General features: G+C 44.3%; 1 protein-coding gene across 1 annotated transcript in view; it reads left to right on the forward strand.

Annotated features, from left to right (window-relative positions):
• ANTXRL (ANTXR like) overlaps positions 1 to 15,921 on the forward strand; it is a 244,058-nt gene that overhangs the window by 172,485 nt on the left and 55,652 nt on the right. Inside the window, exons 10-12 of the mRNA XM_089687558.1 lie at positions 2,461 to 2,559; positions 6,308 to 6,377; positions 11,584 to 11,662. Of these exons, the coding sequence (XP_089543684.1) occupies positions 2,461 to 2,559; positions 6,308 to 6,377; positions 11,584 to 11,662 (248 nt within the window). The remainder of the gene's footprint in view (positions 1 to 2,460; positions 2,560 to 6,307; positions 6,378 to 11,583; positions 11,663 to 15,921) is intronic.

Below are 15,921 nucleotides of genomic sequence, written 5' to 3' on the forward strand. Positions count from 1 at the left end.
TACAAATGGCTACGGTGACACACAGTGTGCAGGAATAGTCCACTACTGTCACTATCAGGAAGCTAATCCAGAGCAATGATGGGAAGATGATGCTGGAGTTAGTGCATTCAAGAGAGTTTTTTGTTTTCCCCCAAATCACATTTACCTGGGTGGATGCTGCATCCATTCCCCGCTGGTTTGACGTCTAAGATCTCAGCAAGCAATTCAGCAATCACATGACCGCTGAGTCTCCTCTCCCCCCCCCCCCCACGCACGCATGCGCCCAGTGAGGGGTTGGCTCAGGCTCTCAGTGGCTTGCTGAGGGGCTGAGCCAGGTGCCACTCCAGACTCTGGGGTGGATCCCAGCTTTAGACTCAGGATCTTTCCCCGGCCTGGACCGGCTGAGTGATGTCAGCTGACAACGGGCTTCAGCCCACTGTCAGCTAAAAACAGGTCACGGGAGTTCAGAACGAACTACACTCCTGTGATCCGCAGGAGAAGTACAGCCAAAAGAGCTTTGAAACAGCACATAGATGAAAGAGGCTGGAAGAGATGAACAGCACTGAAATGCAATAATGTGTAAAAAGGAAAACGTATTTTATGTTTTAAAAGATGGCAAATGTTCATGATAAAAATTTTTTTTTAACAAAATAAAACTGTGCAAATATCCCACACTCACGTTATACAATGCTGCAAAACACACCCAGAGGATATCCCCTCTCAACCAACATATAAAAAATAAATAAATGTTGCGCTAAGTGTGAATAAATATAATAGTAACTAATATGTACACAGTGAAGTGCTCAAAATCCATAAGTGAAATTTATCACAGAAATGCTCAGAATCCACATAAGTAAAGTGAAACACTGACAGTCCTTATATGTGAAAGTCAGTCCCCTGGATCTTGCAATCAGTAGTGAACCCTCTTCATTCCATCAAAAACCACCAATGTGAATAGCTACCACCATATTATCAAATCGGAGGCTTACCAGAACATCAGACCCCTGAATTATAGGGGGGTCTGAATATGCTCAGTATAGGTATTATTCCATCCAGGTTCATGGGCTTTATCTGAGACCCACTGCTCCGCTCAGATACCACCAAGCTGTTCCGGTGTTAGGAATCAAGATGGGCTCATGCAAATTAAAGAGGTGCCTCTCATAGTGCAGTAAAACAACTACGTTATTTAGACAGACAGAATTAAACTTACAAAATGCTGAAGATATAAAAGCATCGATCGTTACACAGATGCTCCAAGATGGTGGACAACTTGATGATGTCAAAAGGGAGGCTCCGCCCCACACGTTTCATCATAACCAGACGTCTTCCGGGGGTCTGTGATAAATATCACTTGTGGATTTTGAATACTTCATTGTGTACATATTAGTTACTATATGTATTTGTGTAATATTTTTTGCTCACACATAGCGCAACATTTGTTTTTTATAAATTGTTCATGATACATAGTTTTAAAAAAAATTAAATGTCCTCCAGTTAGGATATACATCTACTTCAACTTCTGTAGAGAACTCCTTTCTGCTGGTAAAATAATTAATCTACTATTCATAACAGATGTCCCCTTTTGCCTAGTCCTTGGGTTAAAAGGATAAAGTACTAAACTGTATCTGAGCACCACAAAAAAAAAATATTAAATGTTTTAAATTATTTCACAATATCCATGTCTCCATACTTTATTTTGCTGAGAAATCACATTGCAAAAAACACCACCTAGCATTTCTGTCTGTGGCCATCTTGAGTAAGGGCAGATGATTCATGTAGCATTTACTTCCTGGAATCCATCTGGCCTTAGCTCTCACAATAGCTTTCACAATATGACCATTTGTTTGCAACTCACGCCGCCCATTGACATTCATTGAAACTCCACTCTAGCCACCTCAAATTTGAAGGGCAATTTCTAAACTGCGACTGTGCCTTCATTTTTAATATTTCAGAGACATATGCATCAAAATGTAGGTCTGGGTCTTATGATTCCCACAATATAAAGCTCTTCGGTGTAGGATTTATAATTTTTAAACCGTTTGAATATGGCAACCGCCAGTGAAGTGAGCAAGTTGGAGCAGTTTGTTTTTAACCGCTCTTCCCTGCCCTTGCTGTAGAGTGAGTTGCCATAGGAACCCAGGTGTGTGAGCAGGCAGCAGAGTGACAAGCCACTCCACCCAGTTACTCCGCCCATTCCAGTTGTAGACTACTGGTGGAGGCAAAAACACTTCACACAATTTCCCAGAAATTGTAGCTTTTCTAGGTGGTCTTGCCATGCACGAACACTTAAAAAGGGTTCAAAACAAGTAATTATGACATACTTATCTATTTGCTAATGATTAAAAAGATTAAAAATAGTCAACATTGATTGAGAGAGTAAAGTTTCGTTTTAATATCTGAAATCCTTACATTGGCCTTGGAAATAGTTTAATATACTGAATAGGTTGCCTGTTTACACGTTTTTTTGTTCTCTCGTTTCAGAGTCTTTCCAGGTGGTGGTAAAAGGAAACGGATTCTACCATGCCCGAAACATTGACCAAGTGCTCTGCAGCTTCAAACTCAATGACAGCATAACTATAAGTATGGACAGCTTTGAATGCTTACTTTTGTTAATATCTTTGGTATTAGTAATTCTTCTTGATACGTGATGCTCTGCATTTCCTAAGCTAGACAGGATTTCCTGCAGGAATGGCGTGCTTCATTCATCTCTATGGGTAAATGGAGCTGTCATTCTGACGCAGCGGAGGTGAGCAAACATTGGTGACCGGGAAAGGCACAGGAATGCATCTTTGTGCACACCATTGTCTATTTCTGTGCTCGGCAGTACAGTGTCAGAATGAAAGGTCCATTCATCCACAATCATTAATGGAGCCTTTCATTCATGCAGCAAGATGCAGATTGCCATTTGGGTGATTGAACTTTATATACAGCACTTTGTAGCAATTCAACCCTTTTCAACCAACTTCAAATCACAAAAAAATGTCCAAACGGATCCAGGCAATCTACCCCCATTCCTCTGATATAGATTTGTATCCTTTCATTACCTTTCAAAATCTTAAAAGATAAGTTCACCTTTGAATGCATGTTACATGTTCAACCCGTTTCCAGGGTAGAACATGTAACATGTTCACGATCTTACAGCAGCTGCCCTCTGCCCCCCCTTCCTCCCTATGACAGAAGTACAGGGAGAAGTTCCCCGTACAAGCTGTCACATTTTAAAAACAGCAGAGCCCTGCACGGCCGCATCATTCATTCATTCACTGTGAATGAATGAACTGCAAGTCTCGACAGCCTTAGCAGCTGTCAGCCTGTTGTTCTCAATGAAGCTGTGGTGTGTTCATTGAGTCTTCCTGTCAGCATCTGCTGATCGCTGGTGCAGTTCTTTACAGGCACCTGAAACCAAAAATAATAAATGCACATTTTTTTACCTGCAAAAAAATGTGCATTTATGATTTTTGGTTAAAAGGTGAACTTATCCTTTAATGAAAGGGATTGACATTTCTATGAAATGTTCATGTCTGTATCCAAAATTAGGCTAGTACAAGGTACAGTTTTTGAACATAAAACCCAAAAATGTAATAATTATATACATAAACACGTCGAAAATTTTGAAAATCATAACTTCTGAGAATGGGGTAGAATAGGGGGTGAGGTTAACAATAAATATAATCTAAAAAATACTTCAAATTTTATAGGCTAAATATATACTCACCGGCAACTTTATCAGGTACACCTTGCTAGTACCGGGTTGGACTCCTTTCTGCCTTCAGAACTGCCTTAATTCTTCCTGGCATAGATTCAACAAGGTGTTAGACTTGTGCCAGGATGTGCTCAGGTTGTTCAGGTCCCATTGCATGGCGGGGGTATACACACCCAGTCCTTGATGTACCCCCACAGAAAAAAGTTGCAGGGTGTCAGTCTGGCGATTGTGGATCGCGATCCATTTATGGGCATCTTTAGACATAAATAGTCTGGTTGAAAAAAGACACAAGTCCATCCAGTTCAACCAATAGAACGGGAGAAATAAAAATGATATGCAATCATATATATACACACAATCCTATACCCACAGTTGATCCAGAGGAAGGCAAAAAACCACAATAAAGCATGATCCGATTTGCTCCAGCAGGGGAAAAATCCCTTCCTGATCCCCCGAGAGGCAATCGGATATTCCCTGGATCAACTTTACCTGTACATATTAGTATCCAGTTATATTCTGTGTATCCAATAAAGAATCCAGGTTTTTTTAAAACAATCTACTGAGCTGGCCATAACCAACTCTTGAGGGAGTCTATTCCATATTTTCACAGCTCTTACTTTAAAGAAGCCTTTCTGTATCTGGAGGTTAAATCTCTTTTTCTCCAGACGTAAACTATAACCGGTCTATATAACGTTCTAGCATGACATAGCCCTCTCCTCCCATTGTCTGGGCCTCTCACCTCCCTACATAACCTTTTATATAACTGCTGGGGAGGAGCAAAAAATGCCATGTAAGTGACAGCTCTAAGTCTGCTGGGGCTGCTGGCATGACATTCAAGATGGTAAGATCTAGCAGTTTCAAATATGTTGATTGCCATACATTGGAGACTTTTACATGGTGTAAGTGAAAGGCTTCACAGAAAAATAATTAGTCTGGTTTTCCCCCGGCGGAGGTCCGAGTGTCATGTTGATGCTATGACTCAGATCCTACACATCATGGCCTCCTGTGCACATCACAGTTCCTCCCCCAACCCCCCCTTCTACTTCACAGACCACCCCATCACAGACCGCCCTATCACAGCCCCCCCCCCCCATCACTGACATCCCACTACAAACCCCCCTATCACCCACTGCTCCTTTACAGACTGTCACATCACAGACCTCATCCATGACAGACCCCTCAGCAGAGACCCCCGTCATCTCAGATCCCCCTCATCACAGGCCCCCCTCCCAATAACAGACCCCCTCCCCCCCTCATATTACAGATTCCTGTCCCTTTCATAATATTGCAGCACTCCCCTCTCCCCCTTCCCACACTATCCTACCTTATTTTCACAAGACAGCCAGCATGGCAGGCCAGGACATAGGGTGGGACTTTGCATGTTAAAGGTAGGTAAATTATTGCTTGGACCGCTCCACTGACAGGGGAGTGCTGAAATGTTATGAAAGGGAAAGACCTGCTGCGCCTCCCCACACTCCCCTTCCTTGATAATAGGGGCAGCGGGGGGAGGACATTCAGGCAACTATTTGGTGAGGCTGCGGTCCGGAAAGGAATGTTTCTGGGTCCGGATACGGACCGCAGTCCGCCATTTAGTGATGCCTGCTTTAGAGGCTCCTGCAACAAAAATTAATAAATGCATAAATATAACTAATTATAAATACACAAATATTTTATGTATAAAAGGTGAACTTATCCTTTAATGTGATACTGAGATAACTGTCAACAAGCAGTTAAATCTCCCAGTTGCAAATAATTTATTCATCCGTAGACCTAGGCTTACTCCACCCAACTAATCCATCAACATTTGGCTCTGATTACTGATCAGAGAATATCAACCTTTTCTTTTCCAAATACACTCAACTTACATAACTCCTAAAGTAGAACGATGCCCAAATTATAACCCTTGCCTATACTGCCTAGTCTGTTAAAGTACTAAATGGTAAAAGCATTGACAATTTTTTTTTAAAGAAATTGCAGCCCAGATTTTATCTGGCATTCAAGAACATGATCAGATGTCAAGCACAGTTCACAAGGTCCCTGCCTATGGATTGAGCAGTTCTGACTTTGAGGCAGAAGGGACAAATTAACAGCTCTATCTAAATGCCGATCCTCCCCTTAGGCAAAGACAACACGACCTCTGCCCTGGCATTTGGCCACATGACATGAAAGAAAGCCCAGAATGCAGGTTTTCTTCTTCAATGAAAACATTTTTTTCTTCCTTATCAACTTTTTGGGTTATAAATTGAGTCTAGCTTCACTTGAATTATTCTCCCTTTCTACCACCACTAACAAAGTACCTCTCCTCCTGCAGAAATTCTGTAATGTCAAAAATATAGAAAATCTGGCCAGGAAAGTAAATCCATTGTAATTCCAGCAGCAGGTTGGAGGAGCTGTGAACTCAAGAGCACAAGCATTGCTACTGGTATTCCTGAAAGACATAAAAGCCAAAATGACTCAATTCACTGGTATCCAACAAAAGCTAAACACAAAAAAACAGGATAGACAGACAACAGCTATAAAACAAGAAAAGCATATCACAATTTGGAAATGATTTTTAGATAGCAACATCTCTCTTCTGGTCATTTTGCAAAAGTGAAAATAATTGTTTTCTTCTTTGCTTTCTTTCAGATGAAAAACCAACTGACATACAAGATACATATCTGCTCTGTCCTGCCCCAGTTATCGAGGAAGTTGGACAGTATGTATTGATTCATATCTGTAGGCAGAAATGATTTTGGATTAACAAAAGGTTTTACAATGGTTGCAATGGCTACTGATCTGCACAGGATGAGTGTCCATGCTGATCTTCCAGAAACCCAGTATAAGCAGAGGGCTGTCCCATCTTTCTTCTTCTTCCAATGACTTAAAATAATATTTAAAGTTCTGTTTCTAAAGCTGAGAGTATCTACAGTATACAAGAGTCATTGCATGGTCGGAGACTTTCACATCAGCTCCAAGGAAATCTGGAGGCTGAAGACCTAAGCAGCACAGACAACACGTACTAAGAAATCCGGAGCTGAAAATACACTGTGTAGACGAGGAGGTGCTTAAAGGTGCTTAAGTCTGATCAAAAAGGGAATGACCTAGAGCTATGAAACGAACATGCTATTCCACATATTCATCCCGAATTTCAACACAATTGGCACAGTTTCCATAATCTTTCAAAAATAATCCTGGTGTCTGGTCAATGGAATACTGCTCCACTGCTGTTATCACTTCTGAATCATTTAAAAAATATCCTCTCTTTCAATTTCCTTTGAAGGTTTGCCAACAGGAAATAGTCATACTGGAGTATGATCTGGTGAGTAAGGTGGATGGTCTGAAACTACAAATTCTTCAAAACATCCATCATCTTACCAGCTTTCTTGTGAGTGCTGTCCTGCAAAAAGAGAACATTTCTGCAGCCACTGCCATTTTTCTTTCAACATCTCCTGTAATCGGCAAAGCAAGTTAGAATAGTTTTCTGAATTCACTGCTTGGCCCTTCTGCATATAGTCGGTCATCACAATTCCTTAATTATCCCAAAAAATTGGCAATGGCATTTTCTGCTGACTTTTGGGTCTTGAATTTCTTTGTCTGTGGACAACCCATAGCTCCAAAGACTTTTTGTTTGGTCTCCAGATCATAGAAGTGTAACCATGTTTCATCAACACTGATGAAAAAATTATCACTAGATCACTCAAAACACTGCAAAATCTACTCTGAAGTGTCTATTCAAATTTGTTTCTCATTGGCACTCCATTGGAGGACAACTTCTGCATACCCGGCTGGTCATTACATATAAAGCAAATATATAAATAATGTCACAGAAAAACCTGTGTAACAAACTGTGCTCACCCCCAGGAAAATGTCACCTTTAGTTTAAATGGCTGTGATGAGTCCAATAAGGCTCTCCACTAGCTGAGCGATTGTCAGAGCCTGATTAGGATTGTGTGTGATGAAGAAAAAACAGTGAAATCCTGAAAATGAGGCTGAGAATAAATCAATCCAAAAAGCAGGGGCAGACTGGCCATTTGGGCATTGCCCGGGGGCCCAGTGAGAGGCTTACTGGGCACAATTCACTAAGCGGTATCTTACTGCATCCGAGTATGCGGTAGGATACCGCAAGCATATTAAAAAAAATACTTTTGAATTCACCAAAAACGCTACTAAAATACTGAGTTATTTTATCAAGTATGCAATATTTTAGTAGTGAAAACCATGTGTTAATGTTTCAGCTGTTAGCGGGGTGCCCCACTGACAGCTGAATGTAAAATAAAAAATTGCCAACAATTAAAAAAATGGGGTGGGGTCCCCCCTCTATCCATACCAAGCCCTTAGGGTCTGGTATGGATTTTTAGGGGAACCCCACACCAAAATTTACAAAGAAATGGTGTGGGAGTCCCCCCCAAAATCCATACCAGACCCTTATCCGAGCATACAGCCTGGCAGGTCAGGAAAGGGGGGGGAGACAAGCGAGCGCCCCCCAAAAGCACCATGTCCCCATGTCAATGGGGACAAAGGCCTCTTCCCCACAACCCTGGCCGGTGGTTGTCGGGGTCTGCGGGAAGGGGGCTTATCAGAATCTGGAAGCTCCCTTTAGCAAGGGTCCCCCAGATCCTGCCCCCTATGTGAATGATTATGGGGTACATGGTACCGCTACCCATTCACAAAGAAACAAAAAAGAAGTGTAGTGTGAAAAAAGACAGGAGACAATCTTTGACAAGTCCTTTATTAAAAGAAGAAAAATAAAAGAATGTCCCTGAAGTAGACGTGATGTCACTGGGTGCCCCCAACCTTACATATTTAAGAACTGTCAAGCCAGCGGACCAGTCAGACGGCCGGGAGCCAGCATCGGGAGTGGAGACTTTTCTTTTTTGTGTAGCAGCGGCTGACATAGTGATTGATGTTCTACTTCAGGGGACATTCTTTTATTTTTCTTCTTTTAATAAAGGTCCTGTGAAAGACTGTCTCCTGTATTTTTTCACACTACACATTTTTTTTTGTGAATGGGTAGCAGTACCATGTACCCCAAACTCATTTGTATGGGGGGGTGGGATATGCAGGCCCCCTTGCTAAAGGGGGCTTCCAGATTCTGATAAGCCCCTGTCCGCAGGCCCCCACAACCACAGGCCAGAGTTGTGGGGAAGAGGCCCTTGTCCCCATCAACATGGGGACAAGATGCTTTGGGATGGGGGAGAGAACCCCCCCAAAGCATCCCCCCATGTTGAGGGCATATGGCCTGGTATGGTTAAGAGGGGGGAGGTGCTCGCTCAGCCCCCCCCCCTTTTCTGACCTGCCAGACTGCATGCTCGGATAAGGGCCTGGTATGGATCTTTGGGGGGACCCTTCGCCATTTTTTTCTTAATTTTGGCGTGGGGGTTCCCCTCGAAAGCCATACCAGACCCGAAGGGCTTGGTATGAATGGAGGGGTCAGCCAGCCAACCAACCATGTTAGCCAACCACAGTTCAGCTCCGCTTTGTCTCCCCTCACTCAGCGTTCTTTTTTCGTCCTCGCTCCGGACACCTTGAAAAATCTGTCTCCTATTGCCTTCCCAGGTTCAGGCTCTCCTGGGTAAGAAGACCCCTCATTTGGGCTGTACACCTCCCTCTGCAGTGGGTTTCCTTGGTGGGGGGATAGTTATGCATGTTTTAAAAATTTCTAAGGCAGGGTGATTTGTGTAGAGATTGGCTGGCTTGTAGTCCCATATCTCAGTACATTAGTCCATATCTCAGCAGGTCTGTGGGCTGGTTGAAACTTGTAGTCCATATCTCAGTAGGTCTGTGGGCTGGCTGACACTTGTGCTCCATATCTCAGCATGTTTGTAGGCTGGCTGACACATGTAGTCCATATCTCAGGTCTCTGGGCTGGCTGACACTTGTAGTCCATATCTCAGCAGATATGTGGGCTTCCTGACACTTGTGGTTGATATCTCAGCAGGTTTGAGGGCTGTCGGGCATCTGGGGCTGGTAATCCCCACATTCATGGCGGCTGTGTTTGTTCCGACTGCAAAGCAGGCTAGGTGGTACATGTGCAAAGATGGCGGGCGCTGAACTTCCTGGGTTGCCATGGAGCTTCCGGGACACTCTGTGACACAGGAAGCTACTACGTTATCTAGAGGCTGTTTATCTCTCTCATATTGCAGCTCTGTGGCTACTGCAGAGTCTGCTGTGTCTCCATGAGCTCTACCTGTTTACCTAATCATGCTACTGCTCCGGCCTGGGTCTTTCTGCTGCTCTGCTCCCTCTAGGTCGCCTCAGCTGTTTGCCTGTTTACCTTGGATGAATGCACATGTATTATGACTCTGAGATGTGGTTTAGGTTATATTCCCCCTTAGGCTGTTGCTAAAAGCTGCAGCTTCAAGCACTGAAGATCTAATGGTGAGGTTTTTTTCTTTTTAAATTTTCTTTGTTATTTATTGCTACTTTTTAAAAGAGTGCTCTATCTGCGTACCTTTTTGGCAGCGTGGAATAAAGCGTCCGCCAAGAGCTCAGTCCTAAGCAAAGCTTAGGTGTGTGTGTATGTGTATATTCTTTGAATAAAATTCAAAGAATTCTGATCATCAGAGAGTTAGAGCACGTATAAGATATATTTATTATGTATAAATAATAAAGATGTAAAAATACTACTGTAAATTTAATGTCTACCAAATTCCATAGACTTGAAAAAGTCTGCTAGGTTTTTTTCTATTCCATAATACTTTATTTACATTGTTCAAAATTATAAGGTTACATAAACATCAGTTATACGTTAAAAGGTGTACCATATACAACAATGCTTATCTAAAAGAATGTGTGCATGTGTGTATGGGGGGGGGGGGGGGGTGGTAAAAACAGGGAAAGGGATATAGATAAATATGGGGAACCTGCTCTGAGAGGTCAGTCTTCACCTGTAAGGTCTATGTGCCTCTGAGTTTCACATTGGCTAGCTTCTTTATAGTCTTTTATCCCAGTATCTAGATCTGGCTCAAGATAGATGCAGACCAGAGACTGTTCAATATGGATAGTGTAGTTATCTCACGTAAGATTTGTTGGATGTTCCCTTCTGTAGCTTAATGAGAAAAGGGTTAGACTGAGGGTAGAAACAAAGGGGGTTATTTATTTACTTTTATATGTTAAGGGAGGAACTCGCATACAGAAATAGAGTTCCACAGTGTTGGAGCAGTACATGAGATTGTAAGACTTTAGGTTGAATCTCAGTATACACAGGAACATAACATGATCAATATGGTTAAAAAAACACTTTAAAAGTTCGAAAAACCAATATAGCTTGAGTTCAAAGGATGGCAGAACAAACCCTGTCTATAACTGCTGTCACTTTTACCAGGAAAAAAAAAACCTTCATGACCCCCTAGGGTTAGTTGGCTAATCTCCATCGATCAAAATATTTTTTTGTTGGCCCTTAGTAACCACAGTCTAAAGCAGAACTTGTGTAAAAATGCAAGAACTTGTGTAAGATGCAGTCTTCCACCATCCCATGTAAAAATGTACAGTGAAAGTAATAAATAAAACATTAGAAATTAAATGCTAAAAATACTTACCTTGGACTCCAGAATCTAGTGCACTCGCCTAGGCAAGGGTGACATTAATAAACCTTCTCACAGGATTCTGAGAAGGCTGGGGATCCATATCCCACAATGCACTCCTGTTCAGTGCTTGAGTGTCTCCTTGAAAATTTTGGGATACTGATCTTTACTAAAATCCTGTGATTAGGCCTTGTGATACATTTGTCTTATTTGTTTTAAATTAATTTTTGGGTATTATTATTGGGGTGTAAGGAACGGTCACTGTGCAAATGAGCGGGCAGGCTTTGTATTTTATCCACTTAACCTCTCCTATTGTAAAATATTATCATGAGGTCTTGCTTTAAAACTTAGTTAAATAAAGGTTCTAAGTTTTAATGTTAGTATCTGTTGTCTTGTCAGGGTGGTATACCTGCAGGTCAGCATGAACATGGGTCTCACCTTCATTTCCAGCTCCGTGAGCATCACCAGCACCCACTGTGTAAGTATCTGCAGAAACAAAAATTTCCTATAATAAGTATAAACTTTCCTTGACCCATCCATTGCCTCTTACACATAGTAATGCATATTCCATTTTTCCATTCCATCAATATGGCTCGTGTAGCAAATGTATATGATGTATTTTTTTATTTGCTATATTTTTTTCTATCAAAGAGGAATTATCATTTAAACAAATTTATACAGAAGGTTAGTACTGGGAACATCCATAGCATTGCTGTCACAGAGCATCATTAAAAGGAGACCAGCAAAAGCTGTTTGTTTTCACACTATCTCTCTCTAATTGAAAGTCTGTATGCAGTTGTGCAGAGGAGACAGGCATGATTCAGCATTGTGTATTATCCCAGTTTTAACATTTTCTTGACAAATCTGTTAAAGTGATAGTAAAGGTTCCTGATTTTTTTTTCTCTTAAAATGGCAAATATGTCATACTCACTTGCTGTGTGCAGAGGTTTTGCACAGAGCAGCCCCAATCCTCTTCTCGAGTCCCCCACCAGCGCTCCTGTCTCCTCCTCTTCAACCATTGCCCCACAGCAAGCCGCTTGCTCTGGGGGCACTGGTGCCTGCTCGCCCCAGAGCCGCTGCTCTATGCGTCCACAAGATACATGGAGCCGCGGTTTTGCCCCCGGTCCTCATGTCTCCTCGTTGGCTTACTGGTGTGATTGACAGCGGCAGGAGCCAATGGCTCCTGCTGCTGTCTCAGCCAATGAGAAATTAGAGACTTGGGAGAAGGTGTACAGTGCTGCCACACACAGAAGCTTGAGCCTTTACAACCACTTACAGGTGTATGTCAAGCCATAACTTTTTTTTGTTTGTTTTGGATGGAGTGTGGAAGGATTAAAAACATGGACAGGTTTGTACTGCTAAACAGGGCTCCATTACAGAGATTGGCCCTCACTTCCTGTCTTGCTGTCAATGTTTTTACTAGACGGGAAGTGAGGGAAATCTGTAAAAGAAGGACAGTCAGCATTTAAACCGAAGCTGTCAAGCCACACCACATATATGTGTGAATCAGCACTTAGACTTTCTATTGGGATAGACACACATTGAAATTCATAAATGATTGCAGTCAGCCATGGCACATTGTTTTAAGAAACACCTAAACCATACATACACTATATTATACATACACTATATTCTACAAACTCTATATTATTGCCAGTGAAGGGTGTGACTAATGCTACAGCATAAAAAGATATTTAAGACCATTGTGCACTTTCAACTTTATGGTAATAGTTTCGGAAAGGTTCTTTTCTATTCCAGCATGACTGCGCTCCTGAGCACAAAGATATGGTTTGATGAGTTTGATATGAAAGAACTCGAGTGGTGTGCTCTGAGCCCTAACCACAGCCCTACTAAATACCATTTAGATGAATTGGAATGCCGATTGTGAGCCAGGTATTCTCATCCAACATCAGAACCTGACCTCTTTTTTGGCTGCACGGACATCAATATACACAGAAATGCTCCAAAATCTTGCAGAAAGCCTTCCCTGGCTGAGTGGAGGTTGTTATAGCTGCAAAGTGGTGGGATATAATGCCCATGGTTTTGTAATGGGATGTTCAATGAGCGTATATGTGGTGGTCAGGTGTCACAAACTTTTGAGCATATATTTATATAAAAAATACTATACCCTCCCTTTTTTGAAGAACCTTGAAAAAAATGCCATAGAGTTCCTCCTTCTAATGTTTCCTTCTGCCTCAGATGCTTTAGGTTGAGGCAGGTCACTCTTGTCAAGGTCCTACCTTTTCCCTGAGGTTATGTTACTCCATGTGCTGGCGTCCATCTTGGATTCTGCTGTGCATGATGGGAATCCTTTTATGCCTTCAGGTTTCTGTGGTCCATCCCCCAGAGGGTGTGGCTGATGACATATAAGCCTGTGGCCCGCACATGCTCTTTGCACTTGTGTCTTGTATCTTTGTGTTGCTATTACTCTGTTCTGACTCTTGTGACTCTCCTGGTATTCTGATTCGGCTTGTGACTTGACTATTCTTTGTATTCTCCTTTGATCTGACCCTCTGTTGCTGAACCCGGCTCGTGACCTGTGATTCTCGTCTGCTGTCCTGTACCGTTTTGTCCTGTTGTTGTTGACCCCGGCTTGTCTGACTACTCTTTTGTCTCTTCCACCAGTTACATGCCATTGGCGGCGGCCATTACCGCAGCTGAGGTGTCTCGGGGGCCGCGACCTGGTTCCTGGCTGCGTCAAGTCCATCCCCACCATCAGGGGCCCTGGTGAAGGGCAGCCTGGGACTTAGACTCCGCGCCCTGAGGGACTTCGGTCTGTGGGTGGTGGTTGTCGTCAGCCAGTGCGTTACATTGTTAGGCCTGCCTGTCCGTTCCTCAGCTCCTGCCCAGACATTACACAAGTGCCATGAACCCTGACGGTGCAGGCACGCCTTCGCTCCCAACGCTAGTCGCCAGACTCGATCAACAGGATCACCTGTTGGATCAGTTTGCTCAGGCGTTGCAAACTCTGCTTGCACGCACTGCACACCTTGCTCCTGGTGCTATTAGGCCGGTAGTCGCTCCGGTGGTCTCTCCCGCTGCTTCTCCGCCTATTGCGTCCACCACCTCGACGGCTGCATCAGCGGCGCCCAGAGGTATGACTGGTTCTGCCCCTCTTCCACAGCGCTTTGGGGGTGAGCCGAGTCAGTGTCGTGGGTTCCTCAACCACGTGGGTATTTATTTTGAATTAATACCCCACGCCTTCCCGTCTGAGAGGTCAAAGGTTGGGTTCCTAATTTCACTACTCTCAGACAAGGCCTTGGCCTGGGCAAATCCCTTATGGGAGAGGAACGACCCGGTGATTCAAGATTTTTCCGGTTTTGTCGATGCCTTCCGTAGGGTATTGGACGTACCGGCTCGTTCCGCCTCGGCGGCCAAGCTGCTCATGACCATGCATCAGGGTTCACGGACCGTGGCCGAGTACGCTATAGAGTTTCGTACCCTGGCGGCAGAGGTCGGTTGGAACAATGAGGCTCTGGTGGCTGCGTTTTCCCATGGTCTTTCTGACACATTGAAGGACGAGATTGCAGCTAAGGAACTGCCTGTGGTGTTGGAGGAGCTCATCTCTTTCCTGATCCTGATTGACACCAGGCTCAGGGAGAGGCCTTCACTCAAGGAACGCCTGTGGAGGACTTCCAATCGACTGGCACCTGCGTTTTCTGTCCCACCCGTTCCTCCCTCTCCTCCCACGCCTCCTGGGGATAGCTTGTCTGGTGGGGAACCCATGCAGCTGGGGTTTGCTCGCCTTTCCGAGGGGAAGCGGGCCGCTCGGCGTCAGGAGGTTCGCTGCCTGTACTGTGGCCTCGGTGGTCACTTTCGGCAGTCTTGTCCGGTCCGTCCGGGAAACGCTCGCACCTGAGATCATGTCGGGGACAGATCTTAGGTGGAGTTTCCTCGTCCCCGGCGTTCCGCAAGGATAAGCCACTGATCACCGTGGTCCTTTCTTGGACGGGGGGCTCGGTGACGGCCCAGGCGTTGGTAGACTCTGGGGCCGGTGGGTTGTTCTTGGACAGCTCGTTTGCTGCACAGCACTCCATTCCCCTGCAGGCTCGTGCTGCCCCATTGGTTCTCGAAGCAATAGATGGTAGGCCCCTGCAACCGCCGCAGGTTACCCACGAGACTTTGCCGATAGAGGTAGCCATTGGGGCTGTTCACAGGGAGTTGGCCTGTTTTCAGGTGATTTCTTCCCCACACTATTCGGTGGTTTTGGGGTATCCCTGGCTCCAGAGGCACAATCCAACCTTCAATTGGCAAACAGCCGAGATTCTCTCATGGTCTAAACAGTGTGGGGCCGGGTGCATCCGGGGGCCGGTTAAGGTATTGTGTGCCTCCTCGGACTCTGCGTTGCCCACCGACTATGGGGAGTACCGGGACGTGTTTGATAAGGTACGCGCTGGTACCTTACCACCGCATCGTCCTTACGACTGCGCCATATCCTTGCAACCCGGGGCCACTCCTCCACGTGGCAGGGTGTACCCTCTCTCGGTTGCGGAGAATAAGGCCATGGAGGAGTACGTTGTGGATGCGCTTTCCCGGGGGCACATTCGTAAGTCTACTTCCCCAGCAGGAGCGGGTTTTTTTTTCGTAAAGAAGAAAGGTGGGGAATTGAGGCCCTGCATCGATTATAGGGGTCTCAATCGGATTATCATTAAAAATGCATATCCAATTCCTTTGATTTCTGAGTTGTTCGACCGCCTTAAGGGAGCAACAGTCTTTACCAAACTCGACCTTAGGGCA

The sequence above is a fragment of the Staurois parvus genome, unplaced genomic scaffold (genome assembly GCF_062004578.1).
Source record: "Staurois parvus isolate SC_StPar_1 unplaced genomic scaffold, SC_StPar_1.0 ptg000430l, whole genome shotgun sequence".
Classification (NCBI taxonomy): domain Eukaryota; kingdom Metazoa; phylum Chordata; class Amphibia; order Anura; family Ranidae; genus Staurois; species Staurois parvus.